General features: G+C 42.0%; 1 protein-coding gene across 2 annotated transcripts in view; it reads right to left on the reverse strand.

Moving 5' to 3' along the window:
• Positions 1-393: 393 nt before the first annotated feature.
• HSD17B12 (hydroxysteroid 17-beta dehydrogenase 12) overlaps positions 394-17,220 on the reverse strand; it is a 166,794-nt gene continuing 149,967 nt past the window's right edge. For both annotated transcript variants that reach the window (XM_063438189.1, XM_063438188.1), the window contains 2 exons: positions 3,685-3,834; positions 394-2,242 (listed from right to left, as the gene is read on the reverse strand). In XM_063438189.1, coding sequence (XP_063294259.1) covers positions 2,135-2,242; positions 3,685-3,834 — 258 coding nt within the window. In that variant the 3' untranslated portion in view covers positions 394-2,134. The remainder of the gene's footprint in view (positions 2,243-3,684; positions 3,835-17,220) is intronic.

Below are 17,220 nucleotides of genomic sequence, written 5' to 3' on the forward strand. Positions count from 1 at the left end.
TCAAAGAGTATGTGTGTCTGTGTCATTTTGTATTCCAGTGTGTGTGTACGTGCCAGTGTATATCAGTGTGTGTGCCTATGTGTGTCAGTGTGTATTTGTGGGTCAAGGTGTGTGTCTGTGTCACGGTGTGTGTGTCTGTATGTCAGATACACACCTTGACACAGATGCATACAGATACAGATACACATGTGTGCCACTATGTCAGACACACACACACACAAAGGGTTTCACAGGAAAAATTAATTGGGAACCCCTGCATTAGGTATACATTGCTTATAACTGTAAAGGGCAGCTTTTCTCTAATGCTGTCCATTTTTACTTTAAACAATTAAACAAAAACCTCACACACAAAGCCAAGTTTCAGAATTAGAATTAACATTACACAAAAAGGTGTTTGCACTATTAGATATTTTATTAGTATAAAAACAATTAACCATATAACACGTGACCTATTCTGATAATAAACAAGCATGTTCCAAACTGTTGAAATAGGATTTTTTTTGCAATTTGTTCATACAAGTTAGCAAAGAATTAATAAAGCTCAATTGAATGCCTTCCACACAATCCAAAACGATCCCTGCATCCGTTTCCAGGAAGAAATTCCGCCACGTACAATTAAGAATTTCCTCATTACAAGTATCCAATATTTTATTTCAGTGCATTTCACAATATAAGTTACATTTCAAAAACAGTCTATTAGATGTCGATTTATTCTATAGAGAAGATGGGCCCCCATCCAAAAACAGACAGGACTCTTATAGATGGAAGGGAAGTTCCTCTTTGCAGCAGAAGGAGTCATTTCTTCTTAAACTCGCTGAATAACGTTAGTGGGATAGTTACTACAGCCAGCCAGACGCCCATTTTTATGATAAGGAAGTTACATTTTTACTTTGAAGACTGTCCTTTAAAATGGCAAGGGGTTGATTTTAGATGGGTGGTCATTTAGAAAATCCAGATTGTAAAAAATGTCAGCAAGTGCAGCCAACAGATGAGGTCCTCCTACAATAATTGTCAATCATGTTGTATGTGTCTGGGTGCATTAGAAGCAAAACCCTACAAGATTTCAGCACATTATTTCTTTTTTGTGCAACCAATAAAAGAAGCAACTAAACCACCCCCATGTAATGCTTTCTTTCTTTACTATTCCAAAGTTACTTTGAAATAAGCGTTCAATAAAGTATTTGATAATAGAATACTGCATTAGGAGATAAATGACAAAAAGTGCCTATATTTTAATATGCACCAGCGGACAACTCGGCGGTTTTAAAACAAGGTGCAAAATGTCTACATTCCACCACGGTGATGGCTAAACTTCACAGTGCACAGCATTTTAGCCAATTTAATGGAAAACAGTGAGCACAGCCAACTTTAATGCATTTGAGTTTTTGGTCTCATTTATAGGCTGTATTTTTGCAAAATATATAAAATGAAAAAAATATAACTGTTTTGTAGATATACCCCCAACGAAGACATGTATTTAATTATGCATTTTCACAGCAGGTATATCTAAAAAGCAACAGTAACCAACAAGTATTGCCCATGTGAAAAAAATGCATACAAAATATGTTCGAAGCAGAATTATAAGGAATCGCTAAGCTGTGAACAGAACTACAACTTTTTGAGTTTGTTTTGGTTTATATTAGCAGTTTAGCATAGAACAAATCTCAGTGACAAAGAGATAAATATTTAACAGTCAAAGCTAAATATTTTGGTGTAAGAAATGGGATTTTTAACTGCTCACACAGAGGATGAGTACCTCCATCTCAAAAATAGGCCAACAAAAGTATAGTGCTAGTGTTACATTTTTCAGATTATTAGGTGTGTTCATTAAGCCAGATTTGCATATTCAACACAGTACTGATGTCATAAAATTACAACAAACAGTACAAATTCCTACCAGATTTGTTGTAATTTAGGAAAGAAAAAAAAAATCTATATATAGTTAGGGAAAACTAAATATGGGCAATTAGAACTGGTATAAAGAGAACTCTTGAATTTTACAGAACACAAGTTGAGAAGGCAGGTGCTCTATGCAAAGTTTAGGTCCAAAATGATGTAGAGTTCTGTAGATTACAGACATAGTGCAAGAGAAATCCGGACCGCGATAGAAGGTATTAAACATATTCTCTTTGCTCTAGGTTTTCTTGGACTTCTTAAGAAAACGAGCCCGGACACCTTTATTCATCTTCAGAGCCAAGTTGATGGAGGTGGAGATAGGAAACAGAGATGTGGTAACCCAGCCCTACAAAAGACAATTCATATTAGTATACAGCCAATGCACAGCTAGGGGCCAGCAAGACATTTTGCCTACAATTTGTTCTGTAGGCTCCTAAATTCAAATATAAACATCCATTTCTAGGAGGACAGTGTCCTCTTAATAGAAATGTGAAAATCATTCTTCTCCCAGATTCTACAATGTTAGATCAAATTATACACATCCTTCTCTTTATATTAGGATTAAGGATCAGGGGAAAGATGCCCACCCAAATGTACAAATTACAATAAAGCACAGGTAACATACTACACTGAGGTATAGGTTAGGAAGTAGACTGTTTTGTTCTCTACTTTGTCTATGTAAAACGTATGTTTCATTAAAAGATCTCTATATATACACACACACAAGTCCTGAGGTCCAGCGACACACCTATAAACATAGGGCCTTATTTATAAAAGTGTGAATTGTGAAGAAAGGACAAGGGAATAGCAAATACTGGACCAAAACTTTTTTTTCATGCTAACCTTCTACAGTACAATCATTTATCCAGTTCAGCTTACTTTACTCCTGATTCTCCATAATGCCTAGTTCAGGGAGTTAATTCAATAATGTTTCATTATCAAACCAGATTTGCCAACATTGCATAACGGACTCCAGACACACAGTGTATGTGTAATGCGTAATATAACCCCCACCTTCACCCCCCCCCCCCAAAAAAAAATGCTCAAAGGAACACGCTGGGCGCCATAACAACTTCATCTTAATCACGATGTTATGGTGGTGTTTTACTGTACAAGTGCTTAATTAATTTACAATCAGTTTAACCACCAAGTTGTCCAGACAGTGCCTGCCAGCTCGCTCTCCAGGCTTCCAGCAGTGTTCAAGGCTTCAACGAGGAAGTCTCAGACTAGGCGCCGCTGCTGAGAGCATCTTCGGGCACTCTCGACCCATCACTAGCACCCCATTCACAAAACTGTGTGAGAAAGGGGTGTACTTTACACCGATTTACGGTGTGTAAATGTTCAGTGACAATAGCATAGTATCAGGAAAGTTAAAGTGGGTAGAATGAGAAAGTTAAAAAAAAAAGTAAGAAAAAAAAAATGCTAAGTCTCTTTCCCACTACTTTTACATACCTGCCCATCCTGGATACTCATTCCAAGATTATTAACATTTTGCAGGCTTCTGAGGGTGCCTAAACTAATCTGATGGGTTTTTCAGTTCATTAAGAATTGCGCATAGCAATTTTAAGACAAAACCAGCTGTTGTCATGCTTTTTCATTAGTTTAATATTATGGAATAAAATCTGCAATGTCCATGACAATTCTCCACAATTTGGGGTGAACAACCCGTGACAGTTAGTGCAATTAAAACCAGTTAATTCCCATATTGGGAACTTGTAACCTTTTTCAGGAAACATCTGCAGCAGAATGAACAGGCACACAAGAACAGCAAACATTTTTTATACACACCAGCAAGGCATGGGCCATGTAGCCATTGGTCTGGGTCTGCAAGCCCACAGTATTAATTGCGGATTTCACATAGGCTTCAGGAGTTGGCTTATCCCAGGTTGGTCTGCGGATTTTGCTCAGTTTTGTGGCCACGAAGAATGGGAGAACACTCTGGAAAGAAAAAGAAAAGAACGAAACCACGAGGTTATTAAAGACTCACATTTCTAAAGCACGAAGTGGTTTCACTTAATTCACACCAATGCAAAATAAATAAATATAAATAAATCTGTTTCAAGGAGTATAACATGAATACAAACCAACTATGTAATGAATAAAATATCGGACCAAAGTCATCTGCCATGAAATTATATTTCTAGGACCAATAACATATTAGGTCTGGCACGGTACCATTTTTTAAAATAATGTAATCCAGTCAATTAGAATTACTCATCCACATACCAATAGGAAAAGATGGTGTAGCACCACGGTAGGCACTCTAGATGCCATTGACTACATCTCCCATAATGCTCTTACAATTATAATGCTGGCAAAGCATCAGGATAGATGTAGTCCACAACATCTGGAGTGCCGAAGGTTGCCTATTGCTCATGCAGTAAATGAACAGCAATAAAACCATTTAGAACTAAAAAGATATAATTCATTTTCATCTATGATGTCCATGTTCAGTTCATGATGTCTAACTGGTTCCTGACCTGAATTTCAGGAAAAAACTAGAAGATGTGACACTGGACATCTTGATGAGATCAGCAAACCATGAGGCCATGTAGGGGCTGTTAGGACCACTGGGGTCTGAAATGACAGATGAAGGAGTTGACGGATAACCATGTCGTGCCTTAACGATGTCTACAGGAGAGGCAAATGCTTTTGCTGTCCAAGATGTAGCCATAGTCTCATGGAATGTGCCTACCTACAAATAGATCGTGATTGCCCATTTAATTCACAGGCCATCTTGACAGTCTGACATTTCAACCACCTAGTGATAGTTGCCTTGGATGCTACTTTACCCTTATGTGCACCTTAAAAATAAAAAAGGCAATCAGAAATTCTGAAAGATGTAGAACAGGTGATGTAGATCTCCAGGGCTCTCTACACATCCAACAAGAGTAACTTGGCTTCTGTAGGGGAAGAGGGTGACTGAATGATGTGTTGGGTAATGTTGGTTTTGGAAAAAGAAGGGTACGTGATGAAAATTAGTGAAATTTTAAGAACAGGGTAAGATGGGGTGGATTTCCTCAAATAAGTTCCATATTTTATTACAGAGGCTATTCGTCCATCTGAAGGTAGAATATCCCTTTTCTACTGACGCTATATGCCATGAATATTCCATAAAGTTCAACCATATTGAAATCAGGCAAAACGGGGAGTTCCTGTGGGATAAGCAGGAAGGAAGAGAGGGCAACAATGCATTATGGAAATGGCTATGCCTCTCCAGTTGTAGGATGCAATATCCCAAAATTATGGATTCTTGCGGATCATTACGACATTAACACGCCAAGTCTAATTAAAAACATATTAAATACTAGAGCAAACGCAAACAAGAAGAACTAAAGGCTCGCTAAGCATCTAGGGAAATGTAAGTCACAAACATCTGCAGTGCCAAAAAGTTATTTAAGTAAAAGGTCATTAGCCTTTGCACATTGCCATAACAGAAAACCACGGCCACCAAGTCTCTAATTATATTATCACATTATAACCCAGATTGTGACAGGCACAAGCGAGCAGAGAGGTCAAGCCAGCACTGAGGTTGCTGTGTGTACCATGTTATTTTCCCATGCATATGGGTGACACGTGATAGCTGTCCTGCTGTAGAATTCATACTCTTCAGGATATCTCACTAACTAATGACATGAGCTCTATTCTGCGGGGTATATGAATTCTACATACTGCAGTGCAGCACTTTTCTTGAGCTCTCCATCACATTTCCCTAGTTCACATGAGCACAGGATATCATGGGGGATTTGGCAAACCTAGATTGCACAGCTATCCCTATCACAGCTTCTTTGCAGTTACAGTTGAAATCAAAATTATTCAACCCCCCCATTGAAAATCAGGTTTATTGTCAAAATGTACAGACTTTCAGCTGTTTGCAATGAGCAAATCAAACAAAAAACTGAAATAGCTCAACACGACGAATGTTTTAAATGGTTTCTCCAAATTCAACTGAAAATGCAACTTATATTGACTTCATTAGTCAAAGTGATTAAACCCCTTCATCGCAAGCACCTTTAGTACTTAGCAGAGCATCCTTTTGCGGTTATGACCTACTGCAAAACCAGATGCATAGCCAGACACCAGCTTCTTCAGTTCAATAATATTCTTATATCTTTACATGCTGCAATCACCTTCTTCAAATCCCACCCAAGATTTTGTGGTTCAACTCAGGTGACTGATGGTCACTTCTTCAGCAAACACCTTGGTGGATTTTGAGGTATGCTTGGGATTATGGTCTTGTTGGAAGGTCTAATGACAGCCAAGCTTTGGTTTCCTCACAGATGGCATGACTGTTTCTTCTAGGATTTCGTGATACTTCAATGAATCCATCTTGCCTTCCACATGCTGCAGGTTTCCAGTGCCAGATGATGCAAAGCAGCCCCAGAGCATCACTAAGTCACCATGCTTAATTGTAGGCAGACCATTCTTTCTTCTTCTTCCTTCACTCATACCTCTGAACCTCTGTTTTTAATCTTTCAAGATTCTTTTCTTTCAGGAAGTGTTCCAGGGAATTGGAGGAAGGCAGATGTTGTTCCTATATTCAAAAAGGGTTCAAAATCCTTGCCTGGAAATTATAGACCTGTGAGCTTAACTTCTGTGGCTGGGAAAATATTTGAAAGGCTATTAAAGGGATAATATTCAAGAATTCCTTGAGAAGAACATGGTTATCAGCAAAAATCGGCACGGTTTTATGAAGCACAGGTCATGTCAAACTAACTTGATTGCGTTCTACGAAGAAGTAAGAAGTATAGATCAGGGTGTTGCAGTGGATATGATCTATTTGGATTTTGCCAAGGCATTTGATACAGTTCGACACAATAGATTAGTGTTCAAACTCAAGGAAATCGGTCTAGAGGAAAATGCTTGTTCTTGGGTAGAACATTGGCTTAAAAACAGAGTACAAAGAGTTGTCATTAATGGTACATTTTCAAGCTGGACAGAGGTGGCAAGTGGTGTCCCTCAGGGGTCTTCTTATATTTAACATGTTTATAAATGATCTTGAAGATAGCATTGAAAGTCATGTTTCAGTGTTTGCAGGTGACACAAAACTTTGTAAAATAATACAATGTGAGCAAGATATTTTGTTGCAGAGGGATTTAGATAGACTGGGGGACTGAGCACTCAAATGGCAGATGAAATTTAATGTTGAAAAATGCAAAGTTATGCACTTCGGCGTAAAGAATACACAAGCAACGTAAACCCTTAACCCTTTAAATCCGGAGGACGTACTATTACGCCCTGCAGGAACCGGCTCTAAACGCCGGCGGGCGTACTAGTACGTCCTCGCCATAATGGCCGCCCACGTGGCCGGCGCTAATCGCCCGCTGCAGATCGCGGTCGGGGGGGATGCCTGGCCCCCCAGGGAACCCCCCCTGTGGCCGGTGACCGCGATCTGCAGTCTCTGATCGCAGTGACAGGCTGTCACTGCGACCAGTATTCAGCATGTGTCAGCCGATTTCAAATCGGCTGACACAGGTGGCCGGCGGCTTTCCCCTTCTGCAGATCGCGGTCGGGGGACTTACCTGGCCCCCCAGGCAGTCCCCCTGGGGTCAGTGACCGCGATCTGCTAAGTCTGAGATCGCAGTGACAGGCTGTCACTGCGATCTCAGAGCGCTCTGATCGCAGTGACAGCCTGTCACTGCGATCAGTGTTACATGTGTCAGCCTATTGGCTGACACATGTAACTGGCACAATGATCCCCCTGCAGATTGGAAGGGGGGAGTGCTTGTACCACCCAGGCACTCCCCCCTGTGGTCAATTACCCAATCTGCAGGAGGTGATCACAGTGACAGGCAGTCACTGTGATCACTGATCCTGTGTGTCAGCCAGTGATGTGAAATCACTGGCTGACACTGTCATTGCCCCCTGTCCTGTGAAAAAAAAAAAAATATTAGTTAAAAAAAAAATTAAAAAAATTACACTTACAAATAAAATATACTTAGATCATATATATATATATATATATATATATATATATATATACACACACACACACACGACGTGTATTTAAATAATATATATATATACATATATATATTAATATCAAATTACACGTAGACTGATACTGATTAAATATATATATAATTATTGTTATATATATATTTATATATAATATAAAAAAAATATATGTAAATACGTAAAAAAATAAAATGAAAAAAATATTTAAAAATAAATAATTAAAAAATATATAGATGTGTGTTATTTCGTTCTAACTGTATTGTGATATTAATATATATATTTATATCAAAATACACGTAGAACAAAATAATATATATATCATAATATATATATCTATATGCATAAATATACGTATATATCACTATATATATACACCTATATATAAATAAAAATATTTAAAAAAAAAACTTATATATATATATATACACGTATATATACACACATATGTATATATATATATATACACATATATTAATTCTACACATATATTTATGTAATAATTTTACATAATTAGGTATCCTAATTAATTACATTAGCGGGACCTGCCTGACAACCCATGCCGAAAGTATAGGGAATTTAATTTGCTAGCACTATATTTAACCCTATAACTTTCCAAGACACCATAAAACCTGTACATGGGGGGGTACTGTTTCACTCGGGAGACTTTGCTGAACACAGATATTAGTGTTTCAAAACAGTAAATTGTATTACAACGATGATATCGCCAGTAAAAGTTACGTTTTCTGCATTTTTCACGCACAAACAGCACTTACACGGACGATATTATTGCTGCAATACTTTTTACTGTTTTGAAATACAAATATTTGTATTGAGCGAAGTCTCCCGAGTACAACAGTACCCCACATGTACAGGTTTTATGGTGTTTTCAAAAGTTACAGCGTCAAATATAAGGCTTGTGTTTCATTTTTTTTCACATTAAAATTCGCCAGATTGCTTACGTTGCCTTTGTGACCCTATGGTAGCCCAAGAATGAAAATTACCCCTATGATGGCATACCATTTGCAATAGTAGACAACCCAAGGTATTGCAAATGGGGTTTGCCCAGACTTTTTTAGTAGCCACTTAGTCACAAACACTGGCCAAAATTGGCGTTTTTTGCATTTTTCACACACAAACAAATACTAACGCTAACTTTGGCCAGTGTTTGTGACCAAATGGCTACTAAAAAAGACTGGACATACCCCATTTGCAATACATTGGGTTGTCTACTATTGCAAATGGTATGCCATTATGGGAGTAAATTTAATTCCTGGGCTACTATACAGTCTCAAAGGCAACGTAACCAATCTGGCGAATTTCAATTTCAAATGTAACACGCTATATTTGACCCTGTAACTTCCCAAAACACCATAAAACCTGTACATAGGGGGTACTGTTTTACACGCGAGACATCGCTGAATACAAATATGTGTATTGTATTGCAGTAAAAGCAAACAGTATTTTGACATCCACAGTTAAAATGTCACATAGAACTAAAAAAAATAATAAAAAAAAAATTTTCTCCCATTTTTTATATTAAATTATGTTCAATACCTAAATATTTGATGTTAAATGAAAGCCCTGTTTCCCCTGAATAAAATGATATATAATAAGGGGGGGTGCATTTAATATGAAAGAGGTGAATTACGGTTGGACAGACATATAGCGCAAATGCCAGGTTTTGTTTACGTTTTGTTCTGTTCACAACTTGTACATTTGGCTGCGGTGTTAAGGGGTTAATGGAAGCAAATTAGGGATAACAACACACGAAAAGGACTTGGGAATTGTTATAGACAACAAACTATGCAACAATGTGCAATGTCAATCAGCAGTGACCAAGGCCAGTAAGGTATTGTCATGCATGAAAAAGGGCATTCATTCTCGGGACGAGAATATCATTTTGCCTCTTTATAAATAACTGGTAAGACCACATATTGAATATGCTGTGCAATTTTGGGCACCTGTTCTAAAGAAGGATATTATGGCACTAGAAAAAGTGCAGAGGCGGGCTACAAAATTAATAAAAGGAATGGAACATATCAGCTATGAAGAATGGTTAACAAATTTAAACCTATTTAATTTAGAAAAACGTCGCCTGAGAGGGGATATGATAACATTATACAAATATATTCAGGGCCAATACAAACCATTGTGTGGAAATCTATTCACAAACCGGACTTTACATAGGACACGAGGCCATGCGTTTAGACTGGAAGAAAGAAGATTTCGTCTAAGGCAAAGGAAATGTTTTTTTTACTGTAAGAACAATAAGGATGTGGAATTCTCTGCCTAAGGAAGTGGTTTTATCATACAGATGTTCAAACAGCTACTAGATGCATACTTGCAAAAACAGAATATTCAAGGATATAATCTTTCAATGTAGAGTAATAACTGCTTGATCCAAGAATGAATCTGACTGCCATTCTGGGGTCAAGAAGGAATTTTTTTCCTAGCTTGTTGCAAAATTGTGCTTCAAACTGGGTTTTTTGCCTTCTTTTGGATCAACAGCAAAAAACAAATGTGAGGAAGGCTGAACTTGATGGACGCAAGTCTCTTTTCAGCTATGTAACTGATAGATGGCGCTTGAGCCCCCTGTCCCCACCCGTGTCCAGAACAATACCACCTATTGGTGGGTGGACACCTAGCTAACCACTTAGTTTTTGAGCCAATTAATTACATTTATAGGTGGACACTAATCCAGACACTTAACAATTAATCAAATTAATGATGTTTATTTGCTATTATCTGATATTCAATGATGACGTAAAATGCCTCTTAAAAGGGCCTGCGAGCCCGCTCTTGTTTCACTTGCCAATAAATTTCCTCGAAGTTATTTTAACCTGAACTCTATGTGTCAGACTGAATTACTTCAGCGTATATACGCAATCTAATTTTCTTAATTTGGACAGGAACAGATAGACATTTAAACATTTTGGTTTACTGCTAAAAAGTACCATAACAACTTTGGCGCCCAACGTGGGGCTCCGGGCTATGTCTGGCCGGTGAGCCGTCCTAAGGAAGACGCTGTTGGACGGAGGAATCGGGGGGGAAGGAAAGGAGACTGATCACCTCCAGGTACACGGTAGAGACTTCTGCAGAGCCACCGGTATGTTCCGGCCCCTTTGATTGACCCGTCCACGTGTCTGTGACTGCTTCCCGGGAGGACATCAAAGACAGGTAATATCTTGCCCGGAGTCTCGTTACTCACTTGTTTACCTGCATTTAGTCTATCTGTTGCCTGGGTGTGTTTGAACTGTTTGCCTGTTTTTCCCCTTTTTGAGATAAAGGGGGTGGATCTGCGGGGGTTTTGCCTGGGGTTCTCTGTTTTGCCTGTTTCCCCTTTTTGAGATAAAGGGGGGTGGACCTGCGGGGGTTTTGCCTGGGGTTCTCTGTTTTGCCTGTTTCCCCTTTTTGACATAACGTGGCTGTGGCTGTAAGGAAAAGGGGGGGTTGACCTGTGGAAGCTTTTCTGGGGGTCTTCTTTGCCTGTTTACCTCTTTTAGGAGCCTCGTGGCTGTGGCTGTATGGAAAAAGAGGAGTGTTGGAACTGTGGATTTTGTGTACTCATAATTTCCTGTGATCCTTCTTGTGTCACTTTGACAGCCTAGCTAGCTCCATTGTGCACGTAACTCTGCTTGCAGAGAGGTGGTAACCCACAGCTTCGAGCGCTGAGGCTGGTGGAATTCCAATTTTCTTTTATTTGTGGCGGGCGGATTCAAGCAGGCATTGCTTGTCTCCAGCACCACGTAGTAGTGAGACTTGTGAGTGGGTTTCATAGGGGCACTACGGGAGTGAGGATAGCGGTGGTCACTGCTAGTGGGCTGCTGTAACGAGGGAGGCTAGACAGGATTCGGGTCGGAGAGGATTGCTGTTTCCTGTGGCCGCTGGTAGTGAGACTTGAGGAAGTCGTTCTCCGAGCGGGGACACTACGAGGTTGAGGGAGGTGACTTAGGTCACACGAGTAAAGGAAAGGTTTACTGTTGATTTTATTTGAACTGTGATGCATGCACTGTATTTCAATTGTACTGTTGTCTTGTTTGTGTAATTAGGAGTTATTCAAACTCCTGTGTCTGTCTCCAAGGATTTTTTTTCCTTGCCTTTTCCCTTTTCTATACTTCCTATATTATTATTCTATCCACTCCTATTCCTCTTGACAGAGAAGTGATTGGTCACACACTTCTCACCTCGCTCCAATCCGTGTCTACCACCTCGGGTAGGCGGATTCAGTGACTAGTCTACGTTTTGGGAAGACGCACTTGAGGGGGGAGACGCACATGAGGGGGGAGACGCACTTGAGGGGGGGACCCACCCTTCTCCTCGAGTGGCAGTCGAGCATTGTAGACGCTCTTGTTCCTTTTTCCTTTTCTATCCCTATATCTAGGACGCTGGTATAGGGGGGAGGGGGAATATGGGGCAGGAATTGAGTAAGCCCGGTAGGGGCTGGCTCGCATGTGATTTAGTTGAAGACAGAGAGGGAGAGGAAATGGTTAAAGGTGTTGAAAGAATTGCTAAAGTGTGTAAAATTGCTGTGCCTTCATGTGGTAGATTGCAACAAGAAAGCTGGCGTAGATTACTGACAGAGAAGAAAAGCAAGCTTACAGATAACGATCTATTAAAGACTGCTGAAGCATGGTACAGAGTAGCGAAGGCTATTCAACAGGAAGGTTGGGTTGAGGAAGAAATAAATCACAAAGGTGTGAAATTGTTTGTGTATCATAATAACTGTGTTGCTGGGGCATTCCCTCAGCCAGCGCCCCAAAATGGCGCCCAGGGGATGTTTATCCCCAAGGTTCAGTCAGCAATAGGTGATAGCCAGCTGACTATGTTCCCCACTCCCAATCCTCCCGATGCCCATCCCATCACCTCCCCTGTCTGCCCGGTCCTGAATTCTGATGGATCTTTCTTTTCCCCTTTCCCGTCTCTAACATTACCATCATCCTCATCCATCCCTACACTACCTTCTGTACCTAATCCTAACATTTCATCTGCCATTTCTTCTCTACACTCCCTCTCCGTTAACAACTCTACCCTCCCCTCTGCATCCGCCCAACTAACTACCTCCTCCTCCCTTGCTCCGGCTCCTCCTTCTACACCCACCCCTACCAATCCTTCTCCGTCCTCTCCCGTACCCGCCTCCGCCCCGGTCCAAAATCCCACCTCCTTCCCAAATCCCCACCCAACTCTCTTGCCCTCCCCAGCCTGGCCATACCCTTTCCCATATCCCATGGCCCTGCCCTATCCAAACTACCCATACCCCCTTCCCCAAGCCACTCCCCAGGTTCCGGTCTATCCCGGATGTGCCCACATCCAACATGGCCGCCACTTCTTCCCTTAACCCCAATGCTGCTTCCTTTCACGCCTCCAATATGGCGGCCCCCAGTCATCCAGCACCCCTGATGCCGGTACTTCCCGATGACTACTCATCCCGAGATTATGACCCACAAGCCACACCTGCATCTGGGACTCCCTCCCATCCCCCGGTTCTGTCACCTCAAGCGGGCCCCTCACGTAGAAGGGCCCAGATCGTAGAAATAGAGGAGGAAGAGGATGACAGGGTATCCCAGGATTCATTGGAGGCTGTGGGAGCCTCAGCTCATCGTTCTATCGATGATCCCTTTGGACACAAGGGTCGGGGAGAACGGGCCCCTCCCAAATATGTTGCCTTTAACCCCACTCAAGCTAGTGCTTTAATGAAATCACTCCCTGACGCAGAAAAGCAGCCTATGCCTTTTTACCGAGGGATAGTTCAAATTCAAAAGACTTATTCCGCCGCATGGCGTGATTTACTGAGCATTTGTGCTATTAAAGCAGGGGATGCATATTGGCCCAGCATGGCCCGCCACCTCAGTACAGATCTGCTCTCCAGTGATGTTGATTACTCCTCCGAAGTAACTTTTTGCAACCAATTGAGAGAATGGGCTAAGGACAAACTTGCAGATCAGGCTGCTGGCCTTACTGATGTTATACAAGATAAAGGAGAATCAGTGGAAAGGTTTCATGCAAGACTATATCAAATGTTTACAGATTTGGGGTTTGATCTTACTGATAAGATCCATTCACAAATGCTGTCTGGTGCATTTGTCCAAGGTGTTAAAGATTCCATACGTAAGGGAATCATTGCTGCACGCCCTGAATATAAGGTTGTTCCTCTGGATACTTTACTTTTAGTTGCTAGAGGTCTGGAATCTGCCCAGACCCCGAGAAGGCCCACCTCAGCTCCTCTCATGGTGTCCCGCCCCACACCTGTCCCGAAAGGCACCAAACCTGAGGATGGACATTGCTTTAATTGCGGGGCCAAGGGACACTTTAGAAGTGATTGCCCTGAACCCAAGAAAGAACTCAAGAGGCTGCCCAAGCCTGCCCCGGCTCCCAAAGCCACTAAACCAGGTCCAATAGTTGAGGAACCTGATGATTAGGAAATTGGCAAGCCTGTGTCATTAACCCCTGTCATGGCAGTGTCTACAGGGGACAAGGGGGGGCCGCTTGCTACAGTGACTTTACCCATTGAGGGCCAACCAACCACTTTTCTTGTTGACACAGGTGCAGCCCGGAGTGTTCTGCGAGAACAAGACCTGCCAGACCCATCTTTCCTGTCAAATATTGATGTCTCTTGTGTTGGAGTGGATGGCCAGCCAAGACACAGCCCTTTAACAACTCCACTACGAGTTGGCACTAGCCTGCTTGCTCGTTTTGTGGTATCCTCCACTTGCCCAATTAACCTGTTAGGCGCTGATGTTCTCTCACGCCTGCAGGCATCTATCACCTTCACTCCGGATGGACAAGTAGAAATGTCTACACCTCTATCTGAATCAGATACCTCAGCCTTGTGCTCCATACCTCTGATGCTGCAGTTAGAAGAACCCCATGGGGAAGCAGCAGAACAGAGGTCCAATTTCCCAGAAGTATTAAAAACCCAGGTGCCTGCTCGCTTATGGTCCTCAGGCCCAGAGGACATAGGTCACCTAAATGTTCCCCCTGTGGTGGTAAAGCTCATTCCAGGAGCTAAGTTACCAAGAAAACCGCAATATCCTTTAAAACCAGCACAGGCTGCAGCTATTTCTATCCAAATCAAAGCACTCTTGGAGAAAGGTGCTCTAGTGAAATGTAAATCAGAGTGTAATACTCCATTATTCCCTGTGAAGAAGAAAACTCCAAAAGGTGAGCCAGAGAAGTACAGGATGGTTCAGGATCTCCGTGCAGTCAATGAAGCAACTGTCCTGGACACCCCTCTTGTACCAAACCCTCACACTCTGCTCTCTGGAGTCCCACCATCTGCAAAGTATTTCACAGTCATTGACTTGGCTAATGCCTTTTTCAGTGTTCCACTGGACCCATCCTGTCAATACCTGTTTGCTTTCACCCATGAAATGCAACAGTATACCTGGACTGTCATGCCCCAAGGGGCCCAAAATTCTCCAAGCCAATTTGCAAAAGCCATGTGCACCATCCTTGACCCATGGCAAGCTGAACACCCAGAAGTTGTTTTACTCCAGTACGTGGATGATTTACTGCTCTGTGGAGGTGATATTCCCACTACTGAAAAGTGTTCACTCAGTCTCCTTTGCTATTTGGCAGAACAAGGATGCAAAGCTTCACTTCTCAAGCTGCAGTTCTGTCAGCCTTCAGTAATTTTCCTTGGTCATTGCCTATCCCAAGGTACCAGGCATCTCACTCGGGACCGAGTGAGAGCAGTACTGGATATTCCACCTCCAAGGACTTCAAAATCTCTTCATGCCTTCTTAGGCCTCATTTCCTACTGCAGAGCATGGATCCCAGAGGCCTCTCTGCTTATGCAACCTCTTTATGATGCACTCAAGTCAGATCCATTTGGCCTGACCAATGAAGCTCTGGACAATTTCCACACCCTAAAACGTGCTATTGCATCTGCCCCTGCATTGGGCCTACCAGACTACTCCAAACCTTTCAAATTATTTGTCTCTGAAAGACAAGGCCATGCTACAGGAGTTCTTACCCAAACTAATGACTTAAGAGGCCGCCAGAGGCCTATTGGATATTTCTCATGCCAACTGGACATTGTGGCCAGAGGGACCCCTTCCTGCCTTAGGGCTGTTTTTGCTGCAAGAGAGCTTATTGAAAGAACTGCAGACCTAGTCCTTGGCCACCCTCTGGTTGTTTTGGCCCCGCATGACATCTCTGCCATTATCAACCAAGTCCAGCTCAAGCACGTGTCTCCTGCCAAACACCTGCGCCTACAATGCCATCTTCTTCTGCCTGACAACATTTCCATACAAAGATGTCAAGTTCTTAATCCATCCACTCTTCTTCCACTCCCTGAGGGGGGTATCTACTATGGATTTATCATGGATGAAACCTACATCTACCTTCTCTGTGGGTGCATCAAGAGAATGCATCCAGACTTAACATTTCATGAAGAAAATACACCTCTTTGTGAAGGCCCGGATTACGCCTTCTGTACCATGTGGTACAAGCCAAACATTACTCCTGAACCTTGCTATGAAGATGAGCTTATCACTGGATAAAGGTGAAGCTCACCGCTCAAGACTTCTATTGTGACTCTGAAGGCAATAGCATGGTCCTGATCCAACTACCTCCAGAACTCAATTACCTGTACCGTCATTGGGATACTGCTATCCCACATGTCCCCGTTACCAAGTCAAAAACAAGGTCATGGAATGATCTTGGGCCCATGGCAAAATTATGGGCCACCATGGATGAATCACAGCTACAGGAAAATGGTATTGTCAAATACCCAACAACTGATCTTCTTGAAGCATGGCCACGCCATTTCCTGGAAGAGGAATTTCAAGATCTGGTCATAGTAAATGATTATGACCCAGAAACACCTCATGACTGTTTTGAACAGATGAAAATGGAGACAGTGCACTTACCAACTGTGCATGAGAATCCATTGCCAGATCCAGATTTTACCCTGTTCGTGGACGGATCAAGATATGCTGATAAAGAAGGAAGATACCACACAGGGTATGCAGTAACCACAACAGATGAAGTTATCAAATCATCACCTTTACCACCAGCAATGTCTGCGCAAGAAGCTGAATTACAAGCCCTGACTTCAGCATGCAAAATTTCCGAAGGAAAACGTGCCAACATCTATACAGATTCAAGATATGCTCTGGGTGTGGCACATGACTTCGGCCTCATTTGGAAGACAAGAGGATTTCTTACCACTGCCGGTACACCAGTCAAACACAGCTCTGCAATCAAGGAACTAATGGATGCCCTCCTACTCCCTGAAGAGGTGGCCGTTCTGAAAGTGAAGGCACATGGGAAGTTGGATACAGATGAAGCAAAGGGCAACCATTTGGCTGACCAGGCTGCTAAGCAAGCAGCCAGAGATTTGCAGGAAGTGGATGAAGAAGTGTC

This window comes from Pelobates fuscus, chromosome 12, assembly GCF_036172605.1.
Source record: "Pelobates fuscus isolate aPelFus1 chromosome 12, aPelFus1.pri, whole genome shotgun sequence".
Classification (NCBI taxonomy): Eukaryota; Metazoa; Chordata; class Amphibia; order Anura; family Pelobatidae; genus Pelobates; species Pelobates fuscus.